Here is a 14386-nt window from a genome sequence, read left to right as displayed (position 1 = left end):
CCCAGTGGGGGGCCCGTGTACAGCCCCCCCCAACCCCAGTGGGGGTTCCGTGTGTAGCCCCCCACCCCAATAAATGTATTAAACACCCCAACAGCTATGGAATATACCCCTCAGAACTTACAATCATTTATACCTGTGTTACCGGGAAATAATGGAACTCCCCCAGAGTCACACATAAGTGCATATAGATATAAAAAGGAAAAAGTGCGCTCAGGACCGTGACAATAGTGATAAATATTGTAAATACCAGTGAAATCAATCACAATGTGATAAATTAAATCAATATTGAGAGTGCTGTGTTTTTTTTTTTTTTTAAACTTTGATTTTATTGGGTGCAATAAAACATACATGTTATCACTTCCCGTTGGCATCAGTAATATCACCCTTTTTTGTTTTTTAACAATCGTCCAAAGACTAGACATATTAGACTCACAAGACAAACAAGGGACTTTTTGGATTTATTACTTTCTATTGATATGCACAAAAATATTATTACCACAGTTTATCGTAAATTAAATGCACGCAACACGTTTTTGCGGGCGGACAGCTGCCACCCCAAATCATTAATAAAAGGCATACCAAAAGGCCAACTCATAAGATTGAGAAGAATTTGTACAAATGATGATGACTTTTTAAAACAGTCTAAAGACCTGATGGAACGTTTTGAAGCCAGAGGTTACCAAAGAAAAGATTTAAATAAGGCTTTTTCAGAAGTTTGTAATACGGATAGATCTGTCTTGTTGGATAACACTCGTGGTCAACTAAAAGTGCATTCTAACTCTCCCTTCTTTGTTGTTCAACATAACAACCAAGCTAATCAAATTAGAGAGATAGTTAAAAAACATTGGGGAGTGTTGGCTGCAGATCCAGTCCTACACTCCGTTTATGAGGAAGGGCCCAAATTAGTTTTTAAAAGAGCAAAAACTGTCGCTAACTACTGTATGTTTCTCCTAGTGTGTTTTGCTCAACCAACGTCTTACCTCAAAATTTACCGAAAGGCAGCTTCACTTGCTCAAAGTGTAAAGCTTGTAAATATATGGAACGTATATCTGATTTTTTCTCTAACAAAACAGGTAAAAAATACCACATAAAAACATTTATTAATTGTGATACCACCTATGTGGTGTATTTGCTAAAGTGTGGCTGTGGAAAACAGTACGTGGGACGAACTATTAGATGTCTAAAAGTGCGTATCCTTGAACACATTCGGCTTATTATTAAAAAAGACATTAATCACCCCGTATCCCTTCATTTTAGCAACTGCAATATGGGTGATGTAAATAATATGACATTTCAAGGTATTGAACATGTACCCCTTCCAATCAGAGGAGGCAATAGATTAAACATCCTCAATAGAAGAGAACTCTTTTGGATTTTTATTTTACAAAGCCGCATCCCAAATGGTCTTAATTGCGATTGGGACATATGTCCCCTCCTTTTTGATACTTGAATATCTCTCTCATAAAAGGTTCTTTGTTTAGGCAATAGCACAGATTATCTTGATAAAACTATATGTTAAGGAGAAATGATTTTATATTGACTAATAATGTGCATAATTGAACTAATAATATTTCAAATGCAATATATGCATATAAGAATTTAAATTATGTTTCCTTATTTTAGAAATTGTTATCAATAATATCTCATTTCCAACTCTCTCCAAATGGTTTTTCGAACAATCTTAAGTTTGGTATACTGTATTTTATTGTTATAATTACATATATTAGTTGTTCGTAAACCTTTACAAGTATTGCACAAGTCATGCTACGACTTAAGGATACCTTACAACAAAGGTGGTTGGCTTATTCAATTGTTTTTAATTCCATTTCATTGGATTTTAATCTTTTCTTGCATAGTAATAAGTAATGTTAAATTGTTGTTCTTTAATGTTTAATAAAGTTTTTTTATTTTTCTTATTTTAACCTGTCAATGACGAGGGTCTGGTTGCATAGCAACATGAAGCATCGTAATTTTCTCACACGCCGATCGACGTGCTTACGTCACGCGCTGCCTCCATATTAGTACTCAGAGATGTGGTTGTAGGAATGCGTATTCCTCTTGTATGCGCACACTACACCCCTCGGGTCCTATGAGCGTAGTGACGCGCATGTCGGGATCGACTATGCAATCAGGTTGCACTATCCAGCGTTTTCACGTCACTGATCATGGGTTACGGCCCGGGTCATGTGACGAACCCGGAAGTTATTGCGGTTGGCCCCCGTTATGCCACGATTAGTATAAATTGTATTTGGTATGTGATGTGTGCATTCACCTTGAGAAAGGACTATCACAAGTCCGAAACGCGTTGGTGTGTGTTATATTTAGTCTGGATCCATTAAATTAAGCTTTTATTTATGGGAAACGCTTTCCTGGTGGTTCTTGTTGCTTATGGATATAGTGCTCCGTTTTTTCCTTTTTTTCACCTACATATCAACGGAAGCACATTCAACTGTGGGTCTCTGGAATATCGAATCTATCACTCATCATGGACAAGAACCCCAAGTGAGTCTGTTCCAGTTTGACCTCTGTTCATATTGTTATACCTACAGGATGTTATAATCTACTGGTCACCGGCAGGTGTAAATGACTTTGTCCTTACTGCTTTGCAATGTGGGATCATTTTAACCAGGCTACATCCCTTAACTGAACATTCAACTATTATATGGTCATTATATGGTTGTCTTTCCAAGCATCATTATCTAGCTACCACTGGTTTTTCTTTAGAACACCAGACAACACGCTGTGTCAAGGAAACACAGGATTAAATAAAATATAAAGATTCATTGTGCTCGATTCAACATAGAATGTATTGGGGATATTTATAGAGAGCAGATATCTACTCATTTAATCCCTGAGGTGTCATGGTTTGCATTTTGTAGATCCATAGGCTCTCCTGTTTTGATAATGTTTTTCCCCTATCTCCTCCACGTCTTCCAACCGGTATAGTTTGGATGCCAATGTACTGGAGCAATGTGGAGTCACAGTTGTGTCTCCTCTTATAATGTCTGGGTACACTATTTTTTCTAACCCATGTCTAATGTTTCTAGCATGTTCCAGAATTCTGGTTTTGAGACATCTTTTTGTTCGTCCAATATACTGATATCCACAGGGACATTGGAGGAGATAGATCACATGAGTGGTTTTGCAGGATATACAATCTTTCACCACAAACTTCTCTTTTGTGGTGAAGGAGATGAAAGTCTTTCGTTCTGGGTTGAGCATGCTACAAGCCTTACACTTCCCACAGCAAAAATTCCCAGATGGTTTTTTAACTGCTAACCATGATGTTTTAGTTACCTTAGATATTGGTAATCCAATATCACTGGGGGCTAAGAAATGTTTTAGGTTTTTTGCCTTGCGATATATAAAACTTGGTTGTTGCTGTAGGGAAGGACCCAGGATAGGATCATTGCAAAGAATGTTCCAGTTTTTCTTTAGGACTTTCTGGATACTATTAGTAGCTGAATTAAACTCCGTAATGAAGGGAACCCTAATTTTGTTGTCATTATTAAGACTAATAGATTTTTCTTTTTTGGATTGTATTAATAAAGAGTCCCTTTCCATACTGTCAACCCTATTTAAGGATTCAACCAATAGAGATCTACTATATCCACGTTTAATACATTTTTCAAACTCAATCAAAAACCATGTTTGAAAAATTTATTAAACGTGGATATATATATAGCCGATATTCCCTGAGGAAGTCAACCTATGACGAAACGCGTTGGAAGGCGCGTTCCAGTGTTACTTTGATTGTCATTCTCTATGGATATTGAAGTCTATACAAGAGGCTGAAACCCCTAACGGACAGTTTCCATCTAGTCCTTTTCCGGTTGCATCTGCGACGGAACTCTGGTGACGTCATCAGTGGGCGACTGTATACCGGAACTACACATCCAAAGAGGAAGGGAGCGCTCTGAGACTGAAGCCAACACCTTACCTGCAGACCTGCAGACCGTGACTCCCCACACCGGCTGAGACGAAATCGTATGAGAGAGAAGGATCCACTCCCTCGATCGATCGGATGGTCGTGTGCTGTTGCGGTAGCAGTTTGGTAACATGTCCATAACATGCCATGCTTATATATGCTTGAATTGATGTACGTGAGATACTCACCTGCTGCTCAATAGTATATACAATATTTTTAATACTACACTATGAGGTTTTGCGCTGTTTCTTTTCTTTTTTGTTTCATTTCACACATAAGCGCCCCTGTGATTAAGGCCGAGCAGCGCTTATAGCGATAGCTGTTATTATTTATGTCAATCGCAGAAACCTTGATGGGAAAGTTTACGCACAGTTTGTTAATAGCCGAATGAAACATCACATGTTAGCTATTTGCACAAAGGGAACCTACATTCTGCCACCATGCTTATGTTATAAAAGTAACTTTCGGGGTAAGGGGGAGCCACGTCTCGAGGGCAAGGCCCCCCCCTCTCTATCAATCACTTGTATTATGAACCGCATTTGCAATACACCCCAGGTGTAACATTGCACCTTTCCATACCCAGCAATTTCTTTTTAATGACATGGGTTAAAGATAATAATTATATAAAACATTTCCCGACATTTTCTATGAACATCTGGCTTTGCTTGTCCTCATCACTTGAGGTCCTTCTAAGGCCTCGTTCAGACAGAAAGCGGTGCGACGTGCGCACACGTTCACCACTCTTTCGCTGTATTCTGTGGGAGTTTTCAAACTGAAAACGACCCCGGCAGTGAAGTACAACATTGACGCCGCTGCACAGGAGACAACTGAAGTTGTAATTTCAAGCGGCAGCCGCGTGACGTGTACTTCGCCAGCCAATCACCGACATGCACCATCTGGTACAGTGGGGACATTGAACAAGTGTGTGGGACACTGGGCGGGTGGTTACGGCCGTGCGAGGCCTGGTGGGTAGGCTGTAACAAGTAACCATGTTATCGTTTTGTAGTAAAGTTGTTATTTTATGTTTTACCCATTGTGTGGGGTTATTGTATAAGTAAATGTATATAGGTCCTGTAACGGGTAATTCCACACAGTAGAATCCGTTACAGATGGAGGCGCTGAAGAACACCGTACCAGTTTCACCCCAGGCTCCCTGAAGTGGAGGCTCAGACCTCCTGTGAGCCACAGGTACAGCACCAAACACACCGTAGCCACACATTCTCCAAAGGGGTGGGGGAAAGTGTGCTACATATAAATACACATTAAGTATTATATATACATACACACACACATACACACACACACACATATATATATATATATATATATATATATATGTGTGTGTATGTGTGCGTGTATGTATATATAATACTTAATGTGTATATACTGTGTATACTGTATATACAGTATATACTGTGTATATATATATATATATATATATATATATATATGCAAATATAGCTGTATGGTCATCTGCATGTCTTAGGCAGGTCTGCAACCCCACCTTGAAAGGTGGGGTTGCAGACCTGCCTAAGACATGCAGATGACCATACAGCTATATTTGCATATTTGCTTTCCTGTGGAGGGTTTTTGTCACTTTTTTTACTCACCATAACTTAACTCAGTATTATGGTTTTTATATATATATATATATATATATATATATATATATATATATATATATATATATATATATATATATATATATATATATATATATACACAGTGTTCGACAATTGTATACATTTACACGCCCGGGGCGGGTGGATTTAACCCCCAGGCGAGTAAACATTGGCCCAAGCAGCACACGTGTTTTATTTTTAAATTTCCCCCGTTCGCGCTGAAATTTTCCCCTGCTCGAGCTGAAAAACAAACTCCCGTACCTGACTGCTGATTGGCGCGCGCTCCCAGGCTTTGTGGGCGCACGGCCAGGCTCTATATGAGCCAGCCCCCAACGAGCAGCCATTCTTTCCGGCCGGAGCACTTGGAGAGTAAGTAAGTACTCTCCAATCCTCTGTCTTGCGGCCCCACTGCTGCTTACCTGCAAGCCCCCTTACTCCCTGCGCGAGGCAGGTGTTCCCCCTTCTCTCCCTGTTCCCCCTTCTCTCCCTGTTCCCCCTTCTCTCCCTGTTCCCCCTTCTCTCCCTGTTCCCCCTTCTCTCCCTGTTCCCCCTTCTCGAGCTGTCACGGCGTCCCGCACGGGGCAGCAGATCGCAGTGGGGGTGTACCCTTCTTCACGGGCTGTCACGGCGTCCCGCGTGGGGCAGCAGATCGCAGTGGGGGTGTCCCCCCATTCTCGGGCTGTCACGGCGTCCCGCGCGGGGCAGCAGATCGCAGTGGGGGTGTCCCCCCCTTCTCGGGCTGTCCCGGCGTCCTGCGCGGGGCTGGAAATGGTCACAGGGGGCGGTGGCGAGCGGGGCAGTGGTGGTGCTCGGTCCCGCTGCCTTTCCTCTTCCCCCTGTTGTGTGTGTGTGTGTGTATGCATTGGTGTGTGTATGCATTGATGTGTGCGTGTGTGTGCGTGTGTGTGTATGTATTGGTGTGTGTATGCATTGGTGTGTGTGTGTATGCATGGGTGTATGTGAGTGTGTGTGTGTGTGTGGGTGGGTGTGTGTTTGTGAGTGTTTGTGTGAGTGTCTGTGTGTGTGAGTGTCTGTGTGTGAGTGTCGTCTGTGAGTGTCGTCTGTGAGTGTGTGTGTGTGTGTTTGAGTCTGTGAGTGTTTGTGTGAGTCTGTGAGTGTGTGTCTGTGAGTGTGTGTGAGAGAGTCTGTGAGTGTGTGTCTGAGTGTCTGTGAGTGTGTCACCCTCTCCCTGTGGCACCCTCTCCCTGTGGCACCCTCTCCCTGTGGCACCCTCTCCCTGTGGCACCCTTTCCCTGTGTCACCCTTTCCCTGTCGCTCTCTCCCTGTGTCACCCTCTCCCTGTCGCCCTCACCCTCTCCCTGTCGCATTCTCTCTGTCTTTGTCTCTCAATCTCTCTGTGTCTCTCATTGTCTCTCAATCTCTCTGTGTCTCTCATTGTTTCTCTCTTTCTCGGTGTGTCTCTCTCTTTCTCGGTGTGTCTCTCTCTTTCTCGGTGTGTCTCTCTCTTTCTCGGTGTGTCTCTCTCTTTCTCGGTGTGTCTCTCTCTTTCTCGGTGTGTCTCTCTTTCTCGGTGTGTCTCTCTTTCTCGGTGTGTCTCTCTCTTTCTCGGTGTGTCTCTCTCTTTCTCGGTGTGTCTCTCTTTCTCGGTGTGTCTCTCTCTTTCTCGGTGTGTCTCTCTCTTTCTCGGTGTGTCTCTCTCTTTCTCGGTGTGTCTCTCTCTTTCTCGGTGTGTCTCTCTCTTTCTCGATGTGTCTCTCTCTTTCTCGATGTGTCTCTCTCTTTCTCGGTGTGTCTCTCTCTTTCTCGGTGTGTCTCTCTCTTTCTCGGTGTGTCTCTCTCTTTCTCGATGTGTCTCTCTCTTTCTCGGTGTGTCTCTCTCTTTCTCGGTGTGTCTCTCTCTTTCTCGGTGTGTCTCTCTCTTTCTCGGTGTGTCTCTCTCTTTCTCTCTGTGTCTCTCTCTTTCTCTCTGTGTCTCTCTCTTTCTCTCTGTGTCTCTCTCTTTCTCTCTGTGTCTCTCTCTTTTTTTCTCTGTGTCTCTCTTTCTCTCTGTGTCTCTCTCTCTCTGTCTCTGTGTCTCTCTCTCTCTCTGTGTGTGTCTCTCTCTCTGTGTGTGCCGCTCTGTGTGTGTGTGTGTGTCTCTCTCTCTCTCTCTCTCTCTCACCCACTGTCTCTCTCTCACACTCTGGATATCTTATTTACCCTATATATCTTAACTGCCCTATACAACACCGAAATAACCTACACTGCTCTCTTCCAGATCTGACTCAAGCATCACATGGAAGACATCTTAACCTCCCCTAACCCAGAAGACAGGTAGGGAACACATCCCCTCCAATGTATGTTGGAATGAGGAATACCTGGACATTGAGGGACATCAGATCAGGTAAGATCCGGCATACACACACACACACGACTAATTGTAGTATAATGTAATACAATAAATACATTTATGTCAAAAATAAATGTTGTTCTGACTCGGAATTTATTAAATGTGTTTTATTTTAAAGCGGGGTTGGGGGCGGGGCTAGGGGCGAGTAGATTTTTTGGTTGGGCTAGTAGATTTTTATGTGATTTGTCGAGCACTGTATATATATATATATATATATATATATATATATATATATATATATATATATATATACATATACACACATATACATATATATATATATATATATATACATATACATATTCATATATAAAGCAGAAAATAGCCGTGTTAGTCCAGTTGCGATAGTGCAGAATAAATGAGTTCTTCAGTATTAGGTGATACCTTTTTTATTGGACTAACAATTTATGTCATAGGACAAGCTTTCGAGAGTTATCCTCTCTTCTTCAGGTCAAGCAGTATTAGATGTACGTCTACGAGTATCAACAGTGTGCACAAGGATATAACCCCTCACTCTTAAATGTGGTCAGCGCTGCCACTATAGTGTAGATTGGTACACTTATGCGTGGGGACAAGGATGCCGCTATGTACTGTCTGTGTCCCTCACTACAAGATAGAGGGGCAGTTTCCTATCTTCTGGGCCTGTCCCTGTAGCAGTCAAAAACTGAGAGGAGTTGGGCCTATCAGGGGTCTCTGGCCTAGTGCAGATGCCACCGGCACCTGCATACTCACACCCTACCCCTTCACTATCCAGCTTCCAACCAACAGTCCCATTAACTGTCATAATAACAACTGTCAGAATTCTAACTGCCAGACATCTCTCAGCCCTATTGGTTGCCTTGCAACATGTAGACTGCGCCCCTGAGGCTATTGAAACTTGTAGTTCCCGTGCTGTGCTATACTCCTATGGAAAGGTAAGGGGACAAACAGGTGACCAGGGGGACCCAGGCTATGTGTATATATGTGTGTGTGTGTGTGTGTGTGTGTGTGTGTGTGTGTGTATATATATATATATATATATATATATATATATATATATATATATATGCCAATGGAAACATTGTGTGTGTGTGTGTGTGTGTGTGTGTGTAACAATAACAAGAATGTTTAGGGCACTCAAAGGGAAAAAGGAAAAGGAAAAAAAAACTTACCTGATCAGTCGTGGTGCTCACAGTGCGGCCAGGATCACCATCCAGCGACAAAAACACCCTACCCCTTCAGTGTCCAGCTTCCAACTAACTGTCCCATTAACTGTCATAATCCCAACTGTCAGAATTCTATCTACCATACATCTCCCTATTGGTTGCCTGGATACATGTGGACTGCAGCCCCTGAGGCTGATGGAACTTGTAGTTCCCTTGCTGTGCTATACTCCTTTGGAAAGGTAAGGGGACAAACAGGGGACCAGGGGGACCAGGCTATACTCTCCCCCTGGTGAAATAACCAAGGTCCCCGCTTGGGAACAGCGTAACACACAACAATATATGTACACAAATGATATAAAAAATGCCGTCATATGTATAACTTATCACATAATCAACGACTTTATACAAGATTGTACAGTGCCGTGAACATGGTGATCACGGACTGTATCTTATCAAGAGACCACTGCTGAGCCTCATAGTGGGATGCCCCAATTTGATCATAGGCCATCCGATTTGGCGGACGCCTAACTCTTTGGCTCCTCCGGAGCAATTCTTCTGTTGAGTAAGGTACAAAGCACGGGCTTCGGGGATCCAAAGGTTGGCTCGTTAGAGCTACCCTAGTAGGCGTTTGGCAACAGGGCCGTTTACCCGTAGCTTCTCCGAGTGGTGCTTTGTGACTGTGGGGTCCCCTTTGAGAGTGTCCCTCCATAGGATCTTCTACGGACTCATGAATGGTTTCATTTACAGTCTCTTGGTAGCATTGGCTTGCTCTAGCTCACAGTCCCGGTATCTCTGGTTCATTGTCTCCCACTTGTGGAATAGGAAGAAGATGGTTACGGTGCCAGACCTTTATCCGGCCATCTGTGTCTTTTATTCGATAGACTGGGAGGCTCGGCATCTGCGATTCGACCTCATAGACACCGTCACGCCAACGGTCAGCGAGTTTATGCTTTCCGGGAATACCTAGGTTGCGGAGAAGCACTGCATCCCAGGACGGATTTCCCGGTGTCTAACCTTGTGGTCATAGCATCTCTTGTAGTTGCTGTTGAGTTTAGCAGTGGACTTCTCGGCTTGCTGGTAAGCCGGTTGCAGGTTTTCCTGAAGCCTTTGCACGTATTTAAAGTGCGTTGCATTGTGTATTCCGCCTGTTGATACTCATAGACGTACATCCACTGGCAGTCTGGCTTCTCGCCCAAACATAAGGAAGTATGGGGAGAATCCCGTGGACTCATGTCGGGTACAGTTATACGCGTGGACCAGAGTCTCTACATGTTGGCTCCTCTCTGTCTACTGAGCACCTTTCTACTTGTCTAGCATGTCCAGCAACGTCCGGTTGAATCGCTCTGGCATAGCGTCACCCTCCGGGGTTGTCCGAGACTTGGTGATGTCCAGGATTTTTAGTAGCTGTCACGATAGACCAAGCTTATTAACACATTAATGTCGGGATCCTTTGAATAAAGCATGAAATAAAATCCATTGTATTTATTCACATAAAGAACACACACAGCTTGAATTACAAAAATATCACAAATAAACACTTACTGGAATGAAATAAAATGTTTCTGGAACGAAAGTTAATGTAATCCGGTCTCCAGGTATCAATTCCCAGAGCGGGGTTGATATGCGAGCAGAAAACAGGACAGTCTTTTGGCTAGGGGCGCAACTTGACACCCCTATATCTTCGCCAAATTAAATAATTTCTTTCTGCCCTTGCAGAATTTGTTTCAAAGTGCTTAGATCTAACGAAATCCTGAGTGGGGTACAAATCCGTGGTGATGATGAAAACGTCTCTTGGTACATCCCGCTATCCTTCCTGATGTAAAAGCAGAGAACACTTTCCAGACAGCGTACACGGGTTTATAATACCCCCACAAGCCTATCTGGGCAATGGGCAACCAATCTTTGGCATGGGAGCCAAATTCTGCCCTATCGCAAGGTTGCCAGTAGTCTCTGCAACCGGGCAAAAGGCGTCAGTGCAGGCTAAGGGACATGCATGAATTTCACACTTCACCCGCTTAGCATACCTGGCCAAACCTCCTTGTCCAGCGACTGAATGTCTGGCCCTTGTCAGGATATCTCACCATTTGCTGGGCAGATGGTTTTAATTTAATTACCGGCACCGCACCCTTAAGCCGGTTAACCCCTTTGAAGCTCCGGACTTCTGTAAACATCCTGGAGTTATCTCCACAGGATACCTCAGATGCCTGAACATTCATATATGCATGCCTTCCCCTGGAATGCTAAACACACATTATATGGGTGTATGTGTTGTCCATTTGACTGGCAATTAAATCCCTCCGCTCACATAATTTTAAATGTACCTACACCAGGGCTATGCCCGTTTATGCATCTACCCACATGGTACAATTAATAAAATCATATCAGTCTGCATGACTCTTCTAACCGTTTGCATACAAAAAATTAGAACACTAGGACATTCTTAACTAAAGTTATACCTTTAATTGTGTAGGCTTTGATCTGTGGGGCTTAAACAGTATATTTCCCCATCTGGAACTCAATTGTAGCAATCCAACTGCAGATGGAATTATCCAATTGACCTAAATTGACACTAACCACATCAGACATTGTTGCAATTTCGGAACCACTTCACTAACCGCAAGTCAAGTATCCACTTGACTCTGTGGTTAAGGCAGTGTTACAAGGTTGTATCCTTCACTGCTTATCACAATCACAGGCACCCTTCTCCAATTAACCCCTTAAAACCCTGTTACGCACATCCATCTTGCTCGTAGAGAACACAGCCCGGCGTTCTTCCAATTTGGCTGTTAACCGGTCTCTCCACTCAGCCAATAGGGTCGAGTCTCCGAAGTCGAAGGTCAGCTTGGCTGGCTGCTCGGACACCGTGGCAGCATTCACCTGAGGCATTGTCTCTACTGGGGTGATGGGGTATATGCAGCCCAATTTTCGTCCTTGATCGAAAGCCATGGGGTACGGAGAGATATTTTGGACAAATATGTAAATTCGGGAGGCATCTCAGAAGTCCATTCCCGTACTTCTGGTATTAACTTGTAGCCTCGCTGGGCATCTTCCTCCGGCGTGCTTTCCAGGGAGAAGAGGTGGTTGGCCTCGTCTCGATCAGGGTAGCAGCACAATGCGACCATGGGCTTCACTCCCCCTGGTGGAATCTCTGTTATATCTGCTCGCCGGTTGAAGAGAACTCCATGATGGTCTAAAGCAGATATTTTGCAACACTCTTCCAACAGGATGGGATGGAGGTTTAGGCTACTCAGAGGTAGTTCACCGACTTCTTGGTAGGTAGGCCCTGATTATTGTCCATACTATATCAGTGTTAGTTCCCAGGATAATCGGGTACTTGGGCTGCTCTAGGGGCTCGGGACACACTAGGCCCTCCACATCCATAGGGTGCGACTTGCCTGTGTTCAACTCAATTATCTCCAGACGAACATTCACAATCCTGTGAATGGGGTAGTCCTCATTACTCAGCCCCCTCACTTTCATGTGCTCCACCGATTGCATGGGACGGTGTTGTAGGTGTTGGTTATAGAAACCTCGATACACGATGGTCACTTGGGACCCAGTGTCCAACAACGCTGATGAGTATACACCATCCATAACGATGCGTATGATAACGGCTGGTCCTACCCGACTGTAAGCGTCCAATAGTGGGGTTCCATCGTGGGGCTTTGCTTAAGAGGGTCATCAGAGGGCGGGGAAGTGGTCTCGTCCGATGGGGCAGAGGCTTCGGCGGTATAAACCGCGCAAATCATTGCGTTAGGGTGGAAATTCTTAATTGGAGTTATTTGTTTTGTTCTTCTTTGGGGCATTCATAGGCGGTGTCCCTTCCGACCACAGCTGTTGCAGATAAGGTCCCTGAGGGCGGTGCGGCCTTTATAGGTAGGAGATACCCTCTCGGCCGGTTTGGACTTGGCGGCCGATGATTTTGATTGAGTGTTCTCCTCTATTCTATATGCCTCCTTAACCTTTGGAGTGGATGTTCCCTTGGGTTCACCCTTGAGTGGTCCTTTACCCTTCTTAGGGTCATGGAAGTGCAGCTGAACTTCATGCTTCCTGATATGCCGCATTAAGTCCAGGTAGCTGGGAAGCACTGTGGTAGCTGCAGCGGCTCGCATCACCAGGGCTATTGGGTGGGAAGGTAGTGATCCCTTCAATAGTTGCTTGAACCGGTACCGGTCTATTTCTGTAGCCGAAATAATTCCCTTGGCAAGGAGTGTCCCCAAGTATAGCTAGAGCCAGCGGTTCAATCAGCCTCTGTCGCTTAACGGCTTCCGAACACGACCACTCGTCTAGCACTTGGAGAGCATGTTCCCTCCAAGTCTCAAACCCTTCTTCTTCTAAGGCAGGCCTGCACAACATGCGGCCCGCCTGGCCTCTCTGTGCGGCCCGCGATGACTCCGGCTGGGCGCCAGTTAATTAAATAAATTAAAAAAAAACGTTTAAAAAAATAGCGGCGATTCATCCCCCCCCTCCTCCCCTCCCTCCCTCTCTCCCAGCCCCCGGGTTTTGCGGTGCGCGGGGGCAGCAGCAGCATGAGGAGGATGCGGCAGCCGTGTGTTTTTTTTTTCTTCAATAGCAGGATGCCGGGGAGGTCAGAGCATGCCGGGGGTGGGGCTTAGTACCGGGCAGAGGATGTGCTGATCTAAGTTTGTGTGTGTGTGTGTCTGGTGGGAGGGTGGGTGTGAAAAACGGGCTGGTGGGGGGGGGGTGGGTTATGAAAAACGGGCTGGTGGGGGGGTGGGCTGCTGACATGTGAGGGGGGGTGGGCTGCTGACATGTAAGGGGGGGGTGGGCTGCTGACATGAGGGGGGGGGCTACTGACATGTGAGGGGGGGTGGGCTGCTGACATGTGAGGGGGGTGGGCTGCTGACATGGCAGGGGTGGGGGAGTGATGTGAGGTGCAGGGGGGGAGAGAGTGATGTGAGTTGGAGGGTGGTGGGTGTGATGTGAGTTGCAGGGGGGGAGAGAGTGTCATATTGAGGGGAGGGGGAGAGTCATATTGAGGGGAGGGGGAGTGTGTCATATTGAGGGGAGGGGGAGAGAGTCATATTGAGAGGAGGAGAGAGTGTCATTTAGGGGAGGGGAGAGAGTGTCATATTGAGGGAAGAGAGACATGGGGGGGATGCTGATTTGTGTGGGGGGGGTGCTGACTTGGGGGGGAGCTGCTGACATGGAATGTGCTGGGGGGATGTGGAGGGGGGTATTGTATGTTTTGATATAGAGGGGGGTATTGTGTGTTTGATGTGGAGGGGGGTATTGTGTGGGTGAGGGGGAGAGATGGGGGTATGAGAGATAGATGGGGAGTATTGTAAAGGTTGATAGTGAGGGGTTCTGGGGGAGATAT

At 45.1% G+C, this 14386-nt stretch overlaps 1 protein-coding gene across 2 annotated transcripts in view; it reads left to right on the top strand.

The window, feature by feature from the left end:
* The first annotated feature begins 1837 nt into the window (after positions 1 to 1837).
* Positions 1838 to 14386, top strand: part of LOC142466810 (uncharacterized) — a 178841-nt gene continuing 166292 nt past the window's right edge. The window contains exon 1 of one of the 2 annotated variants that reach the window (XM_075572268.1): positions 1838 to 4054. In XM_075572268.1, coding sequence (XP_075428383.1) covers positions 3990 to 4054 — 65 coding nt within the window. In that variant the 5' untranslated portion in view covers positions 1838 to 3989. The remainder of the gene's footprint in view (positions 4055 to 14386) is intronic. The other variant, XM_075572267.1, reaches the window with a different exon arrangement.

Source organism: Ascaphus truei, chromosome 15, assembly GCF_040206685.1.
Source record: "Ascaphus truei isolate aAscTru1 chromosome 15, aAscTru1.hap1, whole genome shotgun sequence".
NCBI lineage: Eukaryota > Metazoa > Chordata > Amphibia > Anura > Ascaphidae > Ascaphus > Ascaphus truei.
This window is presented reverse-complemented; position numbering and strand designations above follow the sequence as displayed.